The sequence below is a fragment of the Echiichthys vipera genome (assembly GCF_963691815.1).
Source record: "Echiichthys vipera genome assembly, chromosome: 15".
NCBI classification, from domain to species: domain Eukaryota; kingdom Metazoa; phylum Chordata; class Actinopteri; order Perciformes; family Trachinidae; genus Echiichthys; species Echiichthys vipera.
Genome location: NC_139840.1, coordinates 18,592,991 through 18,609,763, shown reverse-complemented (window position 1 = coordinate 18,609,763; position 16,773 = coordinate 18,592,991). Strand labels below are relative to the sequence as shown.

Below are 16,773 nucleotides of genomic sequence, written 5' to 3'. Positions count from 1 at the left end.
TCGTCTGTCTCATTGTGCTGTCAGGATACAAAATAAATACATTTCTCATTCAAAGTCACTGATTTCAGCTTTAAAGAAAATGTCAGTGAAGATGAAAATAAAGAGGTGATCCTTTATATATCTTTTGTAAACATCAAGGAAAGCCAGCCATTTTGATACTACATTTTTGTAATTTGATTTCATAAGAATGTGTAGCATAATGTGCTTTGGACAAACAGACTGACTCACATCACCATCCTTGGGAGCAGACAAAGTCAATTCAAATCGAATTAAATCCAGAGATAGAATCACAGAATGACACACCAAGGAAAAACAGACAGAAAATGAAACAATGAAACAAACAAAAAAAGCAAGGACAAGTAGACACTAGCAAGATGTTCTTTCCATTCACCCAAAGGCCTAATGTCTTTAATGGCCAGCTGGTCTGTTTGGCAGTTTATTAGTTTTTACACTAATGATCCATACTTTGCCGTTTTACTGGAAGTCCTGTGGCTTGAAGACAGACACAACACATCTGACAGAGCCTTCATTTAATCCTTTAACCAGCTCTCCTTCGGCTGTTTATAGCTCATGTGACTTAAGTTGTCTTGTGTATTATGTGTGCATCATTTCACATTTGTGTTCTACGGATATTTATAGTCCTTGCACTTTTTTCATCAACCGGATAGCTCCCACAAACAGAACACCTGCAAGTTGTGTCATAAAGAGTTCAAATCCAAACCCATTCACACACACACAAACAATATGAAGCAGCAAAATCTAGTTCTGCTGTTGTTTAAAAAAAAAAATTGTCATAGGCACTTAATAGAATAACATATACACAACAGACATTTCTTCGTAAATCACACACGTCACATATCTCTTTTTGGACTTCAAGGACTTTATTTCAATATATCATGAGATCTGTCTATATGTAGTAGTTTGTTAATCACATTGAACTGTGTGGTAAACTGTGATTATAAAACCAAAACTGCAATTTTGAAATGATATTTCCTCAGTTTTCAATTTGAGTTAATGTGCTTGTTATTCTCGTTTAGACAACATAATTGTTTGGCCCAAAACTTTGATATCAATATCCAATTCCATTGAAAGAATGATCATTGAGTTATCACCCTGCCCTATCATACTGTATTTATGATGGCAACACAGGTGTCATGGCAACAAACAGGTCCATTCAGTGCCGTCTTACTTGAGTGAGTGCTTCACTTTGAGAGTAAAGTTCAGTGTCTCTGAATCTGATTAAAACAACATAGAAACGTTAAATCTAAAGCTTTCTGAGATGTCAAACAGCAAAGAGAAAGATTTTAAGTTGTGCTCTTGAGTGATGCCGTAAACAAGCGGGGATGCTCAGTGACGACAGCAACTGAACTCTGCAGCTCCTATGGCGAATATGAAAGCGTGAGTGTAAAAGTGTGTCCTCTAAGTACACCTGTGTGTGTACTTACTGTACAGTGGTTTTGATGTGTAGCCGTCGGAGGCCCGGCGTAGGAAACTGGCGGGAGTTAATGTAGGAGATCTTGGTCATGGCTGTGTTGATGCTGTCCAGATCTTCTCCTTCTACCACCAGCACAGACTGGGCGGGGTTAAAATGGAACTGGACAAACAAACAAACAAAACACATTCTTGCTCCAGACTGAAACAATTTTGTGAATGTTTTGGCTCTCACATTATTTGTGTCTTGGTTTGTTGGGGAAATACATGTACATAAACAAACATTTACTAGACTCTTTAATATCAAACGATATGAACAACTGAGGGCTGAAAGTGTCTTTGTGTTTCCACGCACCTTAATGTCCTTAGCAAGGCTTTCAAGGGAGTTAATATCAAGGCCTTCTTTGCAGGCCTGCAAACAGGAAATAACCTTCTGGCTTTCAATGCATCCTGGACGGATTGTCAGACCTGACAGGCTGCCATGGAAATATTGGGTGAACCTCGGGCTCCCAACCTCACCACCTAATGGGAGAGTGAGAGAGAAAAGAACCACAAGTGGGGAAAAAAGGAGAAGTGAGATGTGAGAGTGTTAAGGACAGAAGTGGAAAGGAGCAGAGGAGTAGTGGGGCACACGGTCAGTTGGGTAGATACAGTTATATCGGCTGTGTGACAATGTCAGACAATTCCCAGTCTCACATTTTCCCTGTCTGCTTTCTTCCCCCTGCCATGTACTAACTCTCCTGTCCTCTCCGATCCTGCCACTCCCATCTGTCCTGCAGTAACCCCTGTGTTTGCACCATTCCCCATCAGCGAACCCCCCCTGCCACCAGTTCCCACTTGTGCATTAGTCCAGTAGCATATACGTAAACTGGCCCACTTCCACTCATTACTCACCAGTCCATCTATTGTTCTCCTGCCTTAGTGTTCCAGCCATTTTCTCTGCTAGCCCTGTTTTGCCTTTTGCTTTTTCCTTGAGTAAACTTTTATTTTACCTTTCATGCTTTTAGATTCAATACTGCTTTTACTGAGCCTTTGCAAGGTGAAAGAGAAGACATGTATTATGTATGTTTCCAAGGGAAAAGTTCACACAGTTTGCTGAAAATAACATCTGTGGACCTGCTTTGGAAAAAGCTTACAAGACCCAATGGGTAGCGAGTCATGAAGAATTTAGAGGTCATTTTCCCTAAGTGGACAAATGAGGTAAGAAAAGAAGCTCGCAAAAACACTCTGACACTAAGCTCAGACAAGAAATAACTCACACTTACATTGTGCTTCTACTGTCTAATGGAGTTTTCATTAACATATTTTATGGTAGGAATGTAAAACCCAGTGCCTGACACAGAGCCTTATTTAAAAAGGCTCTAAAAACCGTTCTGTACAGACTGGCTTTTGTATAATATTTTTATAATGTCTGATTTTAATAGGTTTTTGTTTGTTTGTTTTTACATTTTCTTTTATCAATAACATTTATTGTTAATACTGTTATTTGTATGTGTGTACATATACAGTATGTGTGCTATCAATTTGTGAAATCCCCGTTTATATCGCAATCTCCGTGTACCATGCTTTTTTCTTTTCTTTTGATAAGCACCTTGTAACACTGCTTTTGAAAGATGCTATAGAAATAAAGCTTATTATTGTTATTAATAAACTGCTAAGTAAAGGTGATGACAAAAGTAATTTACCTAGATGACAATGAATACCTATATACCTGCAACCTTTAACAAAACATGAGGACAAAATGCTCATAATCACATCACATCACATCTGGATTTTGTTTTCTGTATGACTACACCCATCCTAATTATATTGGCAATGTTTTTACTTAAGGGAGCTGTACTTGAAATACTGGTGAATCTTTTATTGCCTCCACGCGGCTCTCACAGATCCTAGCAACGTTCTGTCATGGCCACATGCACTAACAAACTGAGAAACTCTGATAACAACACACAGCAGGAGCGTGACTTAATTCTCTGCTCAAGATGCCATTACTCCAACATATCTAGATAATATTGTTTTACTGCTATATCAATGTTCTGAATGTAGTGTAAAGCTCCTTTAATAAAGAAAAAAGCTACATGGCACTAAACAGATATAGTCTGCAATATTGATACATTTGCAACATCTGACACAACTGCAGATATTTTGACAAGACCTGTTGAGTTGGACAGATGTAAAACATGCTCAATAGAACCTCTATGGTTAAAAATATTGACTAACTATCAGCTGAACATAGTGTGAACTGACAAACCCTAACCCCACAGTTCAAACATATTCAATTTGACCACTGTGTAGTTCAAGTCTACCGTGACATAGCAAGGCTAATTTGCAAATGAAACAAGAGCTTGCACGTCCAACTCGTTTCTGTGCTAGTGCAAGTCTGAATATTATAGATACTTTTTTAATATATATCTATATATATATATATATATATATATATATATATATATATATATAGACTTTTTATAAGATCTTTTCTTGCAATCCCTTTTTTTTATTTGTAGAACTGCTGTATAAATGATCAATTGGAACAGCCTGTGTGTGCACTGCAGTCACTTGGGTCAACTCTATTATACATTTAGTCAAGGCCTGACATCTTTGTAAGTGTATATTTTACACCAGAGTTTCCTGTAGAAAATAGCCTGTTCTGCCCTGCCGCGCAATTTCACCACTTGTGATTAAGTGTGTCATTAGTCATTTCCACTAAATCAAAAGGTCTGGTCCACTTAACAAAAACTTCCTCAAGTGTGTCTCTTGCTGTATGGCTTACATATTTTGACAAACTCTAGGAAATGGTGTTTAAGAATAACACCAGACCTGAATGTATCTCGGTCTATATCTATAAATACATCATGCATTGCCATGACATCTATATTTCTAAACTACTGACAAAGAACCCAACAAACCACAAATTTACAATGTATATGAAATGGGTTTATTTCTTTATAAAAGAACATCGAAGCAATAATTAAATGTTTTCTAAGTGTAATGTTAAGTTTCTCACAACCACTTAAACTTGAAAAATTAGGACAATTTATGCAATAAGACAACTCACTATCTCAACTGTAGTGAGGCAGAGAGGATACTATCATTAAAGGAATCTCTTGGTATTGGTTCAAAATCAAAACCCCACTCAATACAACATTTCAAAAGTAGGTATGAAACAATCACTATATTGTAGGTTTTTTTTTCACGTGTAATATTCCCTATAGTAATGGGCAATTGGACGAATATATTGGCTCTCTGCAATGGCTGAGTAAATTGCCAGTTGTCCTTTTTTGGGGAGATTATTTGGGCAATTGCTATAATTTTATTTTGCTTATTCAGTGTTCTGGCTTTGAAGAACAAGCCGCAGCTCCTCGCCCGCAGAGTGTTTAATGTCGACCTATTTTCACATTTTACTCTGAATTAAGGGCTTACTTCATATATTTATTTGATTGCCGGAACAGGGGAAGGACTAATATAGGAACTTTTGGTAAGCTTTATTCTTTAGTTTCTGTCGAGTTTGAAAGAAGTGTGTCTTACAATGACCCACAGGGTGAAATTACTGTTTTTATTTCAATAGAGTGTGGCGGCTTTGCTGTTTCTTTTCAAATGTTACTTGGTGAATTAAAGATTGGATTCAAACAAGAGTTAGTGACTTTTGGAACAGTGGAACAACTGACCAAGACGGGTTTTGCGAGTTTTGTTTTGTTCCTGTCTAATTTGCCGGGTGTCTGGCTCATGGTGACCAGTTGGATAACGTTAACATGTCCCCCCAACCGTAGTTCTCCATTCTTCACAAATAAGCCGGCACTCCTGGCCAAACCATATTTCAGCCTGCTGAAGGAAAATCTCCCGTTGGTATACTGAGTATGCTGTATGTTCTTCAGTGCCTGAAAGTTGAATAAATAATTTTGTTGTCTGAAGTTTACTTACTGTAACACAGCCCGACTATTCTGTACAGCAAGGCTCAGGGGAACGGTAGAGAGTAACATCAGATATTTCTGTGAACAGCAGCTAGAGTACCAGCCAGCATGTGTCTGGAGGCAGTTCTCAGCTCTGTCTGTGTGAATCATACAGGGGTGGTTATACATGTAGAGCTGAGAGAGAAGACGCTGTCACAGAGGCACCAAACAACTGCCTTCAGTAGAATTATAATGTACATTTTACAAATAGTGAGGTAATACAGCAGGCCTCCTAGGGGAAGGTAGGGGGAAGAAGAAAGGTAGACTGTCTACTCTCCAATATTAACAAGTTAGTGAAGTAACCATTAATGTTTTTTATTTAGATTGTTTGTATTTTCGTTGCCTTGGATCATCCCTCTCCCTTTAATCAAAGCACCAGCCCTCTTTGTCAAATGTTTGTTCATCTTCTGGAGCTCTGAGGTGCAGAGGGTGGATGCTGATGAGGCTAATGAGCGACGGTGCCATTTTAGGATGCAGACCATGTTCTCCAAGAACCGTTAGGAGCAACAGCATATGATTTACCTTCTGTTTTGAATCTTTAAGTATTGCTCAATGAGGGGAATCTGATTTCTAAAGGCTATTTCAATTTAGATCTTTGAGCAAAAAATCTGATCTTGGCAACTGTTCAAACATTTTTAACTCCTGATCCTTAATGAGCCGCTGGACAAAACTATGATTTATGTGCCTCCTTCTTTTGTATCCCGAGTCTAATTTTAAGGGTATAAAACCTCTGACGTGAGCAACACTTGACAATACATCCCCAAGGAGACTGAAAGTCTGCTGCACCGCTCTCCATGCTAAAAGGATATTTTTTGACCATCTACTCAAGGTCTCTTCTACAGATTTATTCTCAGTTAAAAGAACATTTCATCAGGACATTGGAGGACAGACTGATTCTCAATCTCCAGCCACCTTGTATCCACCCTGCCTGAAATGCAGATGGTCAATGTGCTTAATTAACCAGCCTCCTTGTTGTTTAGATAACTGTAGACCTTGGTATCTTACATTGACTTGTATTTTTCACTCCCTCTGTGTCCATCAGACGTTGTGAATTCTAAAGTGGCACAACCACGAACAGCAATAGCTAAGAACATCACCCTTATTAAAGGCTTTATTAGCTCCCGAGCAGCTCAGCCCAGGTGTGCAGAAATATTCATGTGCTTCAAGCTGGCAGGAATTATGAAGTCCATCACTCTGTAAAACTAATTAAACCTACTCAGGCATTGTGCTTTGTGGATTAGAGACACATGATTTCAAAGATTTCTCTTTTTTTAATTTTAATTTTTAAATGATTTTGGTCTGGAAAGTTCTGCTGATGGTCCCACCTGTATTTCTCATTTGTCTTCCTATTTTTTATTTTCCTCTTCCATCTCCTCCTTCTTCTTCATCCCCAAAATGTTCAGCCGCGACTCACTGCTGCGCAACAGTAATAATTATTCTTATTCTTTGTACTTACCCTTGCGTTATTTGATCAGAAAAAAACACTGTCTTTGTAACAACAGTAAGTGTAAATAGGGGGCCGGGTGAGAATCACTTCTTTTCTCTCCACATGCAGAAATATTAGTCATTATTCTGCCTGTTAGTCTCAAACAAATACAGTACATCGTTGAAAGGTTTTCATCAAATGTCTGAACAGAGCCATAATTAATATTTTTATGGCACCCGTGCTTCTCCTGCCTCAATAAGTCAAAAGATCTAGTGGATGACTGTCACAAAAAAATGCTGTTTGTGCTCGTAGAAGTGCATTAGGATATCAAATGTGACTGTTCTCATTTCACTGTGTACTAAAAGCATGCTAAAATAGTAAACTTATACTTCAGCTGCAAATGATTTAAAGCTTACTGATGACATACAGTATGGGTTCATTTGCATTTCATTATCAACATAAAACTTCTCCAGACTCTTGATGCCTACTCTGTGCTTCGTTAGTTAAGTATTCTTATTCTGAACTGTGAGAGTTGCTTTGAAATTTCACACCCACTTTCCTGTGGCACATAAAATGAGATGGCAAACACACATTTCCCTCCTAAGCAGCATGTTTCTAACCCAAAGACAAACAAACCTATTTTCTTGTTAGCCCCATATGGCTACACACGTCATCCTTTCTGCTTTCAGGGCAGTGGTGTCTCATGTTGTTGATTGTGGGGAAAAGGGGATGGAGAAATGAGAGACTCTGAAAGGCAATCTTGCTCGCTAATGGCCTGCAAAGTTATCAGTTGCAGCTTAGTGAAGCTTAAAGCGGCTTCATTGAGATGTAATAGCTGGCAAAGTTGTCCTCCATTCACTCTAGCTAATCCTTCCTTCAGGGCTTTCTCTCACAATCAGAGGTTCATGGAAAGAGGCAGAAAGAGAGGCCTGTATGCAGCAAGGAAAAAAAATGACAACCAAATGAAAATTGCAATCAGGCACAGGATGAAGAGAAATTTAAATGGAAAACCAAAATGCCATCAGAATTGAAGCTTTGGATGATGTCGGTGAGTGTTATAAGCGTGATTTAGGCAACCTGCAGAACGGATCACTACTGTCTCATTCTGCCCTCATGTAAAGCACTTTGTATAATTATTCAAGTCATAAACATGGCAGCAGGGTAGATCCTATTCATTCCAATGTGCTCACTGTTCGCTCTCTTCACTGGAACTGACACGCAGAATTTCCTGTTTGATACCCACTACGCCCGGGCCTCTCCATTTCAAAGAAGAAATATTCACAGCCCTGGGGCATAAATCTTAATCTCTTTATTTATCTTAAGAGGAAGTCCCCGGCTTCCTCTTTTTCTCGGTAAGTGCTTCAAATGTGATTTTCAACATCTTTTGGCGACTGTGCCTCTTTGTTATTTCTGTTCTCTTTGTTTGCCATACTGTATTATACTGTATATCAATTAAAATGGCATTATATTTCATTACACTTTGTGCCTTAATTGCCTGATTAGTTTTGTTTCAATGACAAAAGGAGATTCTGATCAACATGCTTGGATAAGTCTAAATAAAATGCCCTTTTATAGTGGTACAAATGTTACATGAAGTTGTGCGTCACCCTCCAGTCTGCTGCTTGGTTATGTGTAGTGTTTCAGGCTCATGAAACTCAGATCAAACTGTCAAACAAATATGACTCGATAATCTGCTACTGTACTGTCCATTTATTGAATTAAATGTTTTCAGAAACACATTTTAGTTTACTGTCTAGCTGTAATTTGAGGAGGTTTGTGACGTTTCCGTCATCGTTTCCCACTGAGTAAGCACTGCCATTGCATTGCTGTAACTGGTAGTAGGTAGAGGGCCAAGACTAATAAGCAATATTTGCGATTGGTCCTTTTATGCCAGGCTACCAAAAGACATTGCTTTATTTAATGCTTAACAAGCATTTATAACACTAATGCAGCTGTAACTATAAATGTGCAGTCATAAACCAAATACGTAACATATCAAACAAAAGTTCTTTTAAATTAAGTCATAAATGTTATGTTTTTCCTGTAATGGTGTGGCCCCATTTTGGCCTATAAACAACTGATTTCTTTATTTTATGTAGAGAATATAAATACCACAACATCAAACTGAAAAGGTTGCTGCGTCTAAGCCTGTTACATAAACAAAAAAACGAATAAACTTGTCATATAATAACAGGTGTGTCCTATTCCTGCCTGATTCTAGCTACTTTAACACACACGCACGCACGCACGCACGCACGCACGCACACACACACACACACACACACACACACACACACACACACACACACACACACACACACTCACACACTAACCTTGCCAGCAGGCACCCACAGTCAGCTGTGTATCAATCTTTGCGGTGTGGATCGGCCAGTCATCCGTCACCAGGTATGGTTCATAGGTCACACCATCCACAAATAAAGTCACTGCAGGAAATTCCACGTTGATCACATAATAGTGCCATTCCTTGTCACAGATCTGTACAGGAGAGAGAGATTCAGATGTTATTAAGCTACAAAAGCTACAGAAGCTACATGTTCTGCTGTGTCCACTTCATGCATTCAAATAAGAATATCCATGGTTTGCACGTACAGGAAAATAGGGCAAATGTAAAAATACATTTCCCTGGCAAGTGCATCTCTTTTTGGGGGGTCTTATTTAGGTTAGGAGCTTTTTTTCCGTGGTGGATTATGCTTATAAGGATGCTGTTATGAAGATCATGTTGTTTACTCCAAGCATGCAGCCAAAGCAGAAGGTGCATCCTTGAACACTCCCCGGCTTCAATGAAAGAGAAGCAACACTTTCCTCTCCTCTCTGAATCATTTGCTCCCTGTTGTCAGAGAGCTAATGAGATTTCCATTTAATGAGCTGTTCATTAAAGGCATATGATGATGAGTGACAAACACGCCTGTGGAGGACTAAACTGTTACACACTTATTAGTCATCACAAAACATCTTTGATTATTTGGAAAGCTTCTAAGGATATATCCTGTTCTCGCTCTTTCAGACTGCCTCTCTACCACAAACACACACTTTAACATATTTTAAAACATTTATCCTACTTTGCTTACATTGCTTTAGGGCTATAACAAACAATAATTCAAATAAGTGGTCAATCAGCAGGTTAGTAATGAATGTAAGAAACTATAAGAGTCTGAAAAGATTCATATCATATTATGTGGTATTATGTAAGGATGAATGACACATACATCACAGTACGGGGTCGTGAAAGCAACTGTGCTTCAGTGCCTATTATCTAGATCACAGATATTCTCAACTTAAACCCCTTAGACTGCAAGTGTTCCTCCTTTTAAAGTGATATTTACAGTTTTAAAGTCTTTGGCAACTTGGGGAGGTCTTAAATAATTTCACACATTATTGTTTCACCTTCTATGGCCTTCCATGTTTCTGTTATCAGTCTGCTGTGAAGGATTTGGTTGAATTAACAGCGAACATCAATCTATTTGCACAGGAGAGGAGACTAGATGCTCATTTGAAATGCACGGAGAGAAACAGCAGGAAAGTATACAACACTGATAGATTTTCATTTTGTTTGATTTCTTTCTAAGGCTCAGTGGCCAAACACACAAACACACATGTATTGGTAGTTTATTCAAGCTGTGCTGTAACCTAATGGTTAATCTCCAGGGATTTTAATGTAGAAAGTCGAGGCACACCCTTTACGAGTGTAAAGGGACAGGAAGATATCCTAGACACCCCTCATATCTCTCAGCAGATAAATATGCTTAGTTACTCTTTTATAGATTGCTTCCTTATATGGCCAAGTAGCTCGGAACCTCATGATTTGAGGTCCAGACTCATGTGATTTGAAGAGGAATACGTTGAATATTAAGAGCAGAAAAAATAAAAACTCTGTAAAGAAAATTAAAGTATAACTGGGCTCTCTATGCCATTAACACTGTGCGTTTTACTTTCATCAGCTCACATTCAGGATTTGTATGTGCACTGGACAAGACAGACAGGATGAATTGCCACTTTCATTTACCTGCTGGCTGAGTGTCTATGGACGTTGCTGAAAGAGATACTGAAAAAGTAGAATTGCAAGAGGCATTTGATCCTTTTGAGCTTGCTGGACTTTGACATTAGTTACAGCTCTTGATTAAGCTTGATTTTGAGGGTTTTTTTCTGCTCTCTATTTGGTTGGCTGCCGGAGCTATAAGGAATAAAATAAATAAAAATCATAATCTGATAACAATTTCACACCATTATGTGTGAAACAATACCAAGAGGTTTCAGTCATGCTAGCAGCTCTGTGAGGCTGTATTACTGTAGAGCTTAATGCCAACACTAGTATGCCGACACGCTCACAGAGACTCAACATGTTAACATTTGCTGATAAGCCCTTAACAAAAAGCACAGCTGAGGCAGGTGGGAATCTTATTACAATTTTGAACCAATAATGGCCAAAAAGGAAAGTCAGTTTATTACCAGAGTTATTACCATTAAATCTGAAGTGGGCATGAATGTGTTCATTCAATTTCATGGAACTCCATGATTGTCAACACATATCAATCTTAACCAAAAATCAGGGGGTCACAAAAATCACTAGGAGCCATCCTCTGGGAAACACAAATGTCTGTACAAAATTTCATGCCAATGTTTAGATATATTCAGTCTGGACCAAAGGTGGCCTAATCGATGGACAGACAAGAATGACAGACTAATATTGCTATCCACAGAGCCACACGGGTAGCATGGAAAAGAAAATGTTTGGGATTACATTATTTCTATCACACAGTGAGACTGATTGTTTCTCATCCTGGGCTCTACCATTCATCCCCTCTGTCTGCATCTTTGAGTGTATCAACTGATAAAGTGGATGCTGCACGGAATTGCAGAAATAAAGGGAATTAACAATGTTCTCTACTTTAGAAATGCATGCATGGTGATTGCATGTACAAAATCCTTACCTGGAGCTTTCAGTACAGCAGTCAGCCTTTACTGCATGGATATTAAAGCACAGACGACTAATAGAAATGCTGTGTGTTTTTTGTTTAGTACGCAATAACGTGTTAATAATAAAACATTGTTGGCAAGAACATAAGTCATCCTGTTGTATACAATCATTTATGTGCTCATACTGAATTCTACTGTACTTAAAAAAAAGCCCAGAATCCAATCCAGCATTTAATTTGCTTATGTTGCTGACTGTCCAAACCTGAAAAAAATCATACTTGCAGACAAACGCATCATTAGTAAATACCATCAGCAGTACGTTCTCTACTGCTGAGGCACGTTTGTATTCACATTGCTTGTCTCAAGGCACATTAGGCAGTGGGAGCTCGAAAGTATTTCTCCTCTGCTGCAACAGTGAGTGTAACAAGACAATGAATGCTGAAACACTGTAATGAGCTGTTCCCTGAGCAGGTTGCTGGCCTGCTAAGGATGAACACAATCACCAGAGGAATCCCACAACAGAGAGAGAGAGAGAGTGAAAGAGAAGCAGAGACATAGTGACACTGGCAGTGCCCCTGACCATGTTAGATGCATTTCAAAATACATTTCTTCACTCCATTTTGGACTTCCATTCAAATTAAATTGCTGTTTTCAGACACCAAAAACAATATTTTGAACAGTATTGTCCATGGGGGTCACATGATACACTCACAGTGAGAGGAAAGTGATCCTTTTTGCTCTCAAAACACATTTTCTTTCTTTCAATCGTTTTATTTTTTGTTTATACCTCTTACTGGAGATGTTCTGATAACATTTTGTCCTTCCTGATACAGATTCTAATATCTGAACTTGTGTACTGGCCAATAGCGAGTACCGATACAGGTTAAACCCTGACAGACAGAGAGTAGATGCCATAGGACTTTTTCTGGTTTGATAGTCATAAGAGAAAAATAATATAAATAGGATACTTCTAACGTAGACTTTTTTCAGGACTAATCACATGGTATCAAGTCACAGATCGGCATACTTGTCAATACCAGCATTTTAGGCAGTATCAGAGGCTTGTTACCCTCCAAAAGAATGGTACATAAATGTAACTCAAACATTAGATCCAGACAAGGGCTGACAACCATAGCAAAAATCCACAGAAACAGACAAAACAACCAACAACAACAACATTTAGATGACCATCCTCCATAATATAACCCCTCTAACAAGGAAATGTTAATGTCCATGTGGACAATGTGGACTTAACCCTTTAGGGATCACAAACTTTAATGATTCCAGCAAAGTCTTCCCCAATTAAGTCTTTAACAGGGCTCCAGACATAAAAACCCATTCATGTCTCCTTGGAGGACATGTGTGAGCCTTTCCAATGGGAGAAGTTGTAAGACGTTATGAAGACAACTTGAAACAGATTGTGCAGTATGACATCATTTAGCCAACAGAGCAAGATGGATAATTGTGCACAGTACCACAGAAGTCTAAGCATTGTCTGTTTTCAGTTCAGGCGAGGCCGCATGTAGGCCTAAAATACACTATAGAGGATTAAGATCTATAGGACATTATATTACAGATGTCACCAATTTCAACCCAAAATCTAGGACTTCCTGGACATAGTCAGATTAAATGCACAAGCGCCCACAACAACATTTTATCTTTCTTCCTGTTATCGCTCAGTACTGTGAAGATTTGCGCCCTAGAGGAGCAGAAGTTCAGCTAACTATGACCCAACTCACATACAGATTCAAATCTTAAACTGAACAAGCTGAGGACAGCAAAAGCAGAAAATCCTGTAGAAAGAACAATAAATTCGACATAAAGAAGGTGAGCAGGAAAGTTTTTTGAATCCTGGTTCCTAAATATGCTAGATCTTGAGATTGTTATAAGATTTCAATCTTATAATGATCTCAATGATCTCAAAGACTCGTGGGCAGGTACCGACTGTGCTTTGACTGATCTCTCCCTCACATGCGACTTAGTTTTGTTGCACCTCATAGGCCGTATTTAACTTGTCATAGTGCAGTAGGAAAAGCACAGGTGTTACTAATGACAATACCGAGACACTGACACTTACACAGCTAAATAGTATTCAGCCATCATTCATTTTAGGATATAATGTCTTAATTTTAATTGTACTGGTGAATACAACAAAATGAAGTAGCACTGCCAGAGCGGAAACTGAATGTGTTAGATATGAAAAAATAACAATAAAAAGAATAAAATGAAAAAATAATAAAGTCATAAATAAACATACATTCACACAACATTGACACATACACACATATTTCCACAGTATCCACGTCTATCGGAATATCAGATATTGCACAGAAAAGTGTAACAATAACATTTTATATCAGTATTGCAGAGAGGTATTGTACAGTATAAATATTGTCTATAGGGTGTACTTTAAGTGCAGAGTTCAGTGTCGTGATGGCTTGGGGTAGAAACTGTTTGTTAGTCTTGTGGTGTGCGGTTTGATGGACCTGTAGGTCTTTCCTGAGGGCAGAAGGGCAAACAAGTGATGGGCAGAGTGAGATGGGTTCTTTCAGCAGACAACAGGAGCTGCAGATGTCTTCCAGGGCAGGCAGATGTGTTTGTGATGTTGTCTTCTGGTCTATGCCATGAATCTCTGATTGTCTACAAGAGCCTTCTTGTCAGCTGCAGAACTCCATACCGTACCCTACCAGGTTCCCATGTCACACTCTCAATGGAGCAGTGGTAGAAGGACGCTAGTAGCTGTTGTTGCAGGTTGACTTTCCTAAAAGTTCTGGGGATGTGAAGTCGACAGAAGTCACCTTAACCAGAGAGTTTGTGTTGGTTGACTACGTGAGACCCTCTAAGATGTGTGTCCCCAGGAACCGGAAGCTAGAGACTCTATCCTTTCTTTCTCCATTTATTTGTGGCAGATGGTAACCCTGCTTCTTCCTGAAGTTGAAGATGACCTCATTTATTTTTATTTTTTTATTTTGAGTAACAAATTGTTTTCTGAGTTAGCCTTATCCCTGTAGCCTAAATAGCCCTCCGTGATCAACCTGACCCTTGTCCTGTCGCACATTTTATGCGTTTGTGTTGTCGGTTGGTATAAAGTAATAGGTGGAAAGGGAGTAGAGGAAAAGGCTCAGAGTACAATTTATATGTGGGTGAGCTTTTATTTAGGGTTCGGTATTATGCATTCTGGTTCACTGGCATGGCTTACTGGGACACTTAATGGACCCGAGCCACCACTAATGAAATGTGTTTCACCTGAGCTTTTCCTTCTATAACAGGTCAACTGTCTGCTGTGAAAAAGGTGCATTAGGAAGGAGATAGTCAGGAGTGGTGTTTTACTATGGACAATGTCTTCTGTTTATCTGAGGGAGAATACATTTGGAAAGTGCTCTATCCCTCAGACACACTGTAACACTACACAGTCTTCTCATTCAGGTTAATTCTCTAGAATAGATTACTTCCATGTTTTTAGAACTGTGTTGGACAGGATTGAGGATTGTACAAGTGGTATCCAGAAAGTGTCTGATCATCCCTCTATTACTGTGACTATCTCCCATCCTTAAAGATTCATCATGCAGATACTGCCAAATAAACCCTACCCTATGGAGCGCGATTCCCTTTGTTTATTATATTACCATGCAACAGCCGTGTTTTATTGCTGTGAATAAAACACCAGAGATAAGCCCCTCTATCTTGCGCAAATCTACCATGGCATATTTATGAGAGGCTATTACATTTTATACATCGGTACAAATGAAAGAAGATCTTCAGAGCCAACTGGACGTAGAAAATACTACAGTCCGGAGGCTGAATTTAGGTTGTCATCTAGAGGATCTCTGGTAAAACAATTAGGTGCTGCCAGCTCTGTGTTAGACCAAGTAGAGTCCCAAATCTTCTTTTGTGCAGAACAAAAACCATCACTCAAAGATACAGATATCAAGGGAGCATTTTGAATCTGCAGTCAGAGAGCCCTTTAATAAGTTTTAACGCATCAAAGGGGTTTAGGATGGGAGTAGACTTCTTTATATGAATAAAAACCATATATAATGATGCTCAGATCTGTTTTATGTGATAAACAGGCTTGGTCGTTTTTGTTATTGTCCACTCCAAACATATCCCTCTGTTTTTCCTTCTCCCTTGTGCAGATGATGATTTTACATTAATATTTGTAATTTACCCAGTAATAGTTACTGTAATAGTCTCTTTCCCAATGTATTTTATTTATTTGCTCTGTGTTATGTATGTACAGCACTTGTAACTATTTTTGAAGAATGCTATATGAATGAAGTTATTATTATTATCCCCACCTCCACCTCATCAATCCTTCCTAACTTGCACCGCTCTTTGCTTTCCTATCGCTTTTGTTCCTATTTACATTCCTCTCTTCTCTTCTTCCACTGTTGTGGCACTGCATTATTGATGCAAGTGTATTATATGTCAGTGTGGTGGTAGGGAATGACAAGGGTAGTGAAAGAAAGAAAGAAGACAGTAAAAGAAACAAATAATGTAAGGCAGCTTTGCTTACATGCAGAATGTACATAATCCACATCTTATCGTACAAAAGCTGCTGTCCCAATGAACTTTTGTACTAGTCAAAAGAAATATATATGTAAATTCTATCAAAGTCATCTTTCAGTTGAGTTCATGTCAGGGACACAACTCAAAAAGCCAAACAGGGTGATGTGAGGCAAAAAAGTAAAAGTCAAGTCAGTCAAAAAAGTTATAACTTGGTAAATGCAGCAATATACTATCAGTTAATTTGTTAAGTTGTAACTTTTACGGTCTGTGTGAAAAGACCATTTTGCCTAATGTAAAGGCGGGAGTTAGAGAGGGAGGACAATTGACAAGCAGTGAGACAGACGGTTGGAGAGGTTGAGATGGAGTTAGAGAAAAGAGAAAGTACACAGATGGAAGTAACAAGCTGTCAATACATTAGTATTCTGACAGGATTCTTATGAGTAGAAGATAGTGGAGTCAGGCCCCCTGCCTCTCTCTCACACACACACACACACGCACACACGCGCACACACGCGCACACACATG

At 38.8% G+C, this 16,773-nt stretch overlaps 1 protein-coding gene across 2 annotated transcripts in view; it reads right to left on the bottom strand.

Moving 5' to 3' along the window:
- The window catches only part of LOC310958077 (calsyntenin-2-like), a 159,191-nt gene that overhangs the window by 5,210 nt on the left and 137,208 nt on the right, over positions 1–16,773 (bottom strand). For both annotated transcript variants that reach the window (XM_083928883.1, XM_083928882.1), the window contains exons 10-12: positions 9,138–9,300; positions 1,787–1,953; positions 1,446–1,594 (exon numbers count right to left, since the gene is read on the bottom strand). In XM_083928883.1, the coding sequence (XP_083785009.1) occupies positions 1,446–1,594; positions 1,787–1,953; positions 9,138–9,300 (479 nt within the window). The remainder of the gene's footprint in view (positions 1–1,445; positions 1,595–1,786; positions 1,954–9,137; positions 9,301–16,773) is intronic.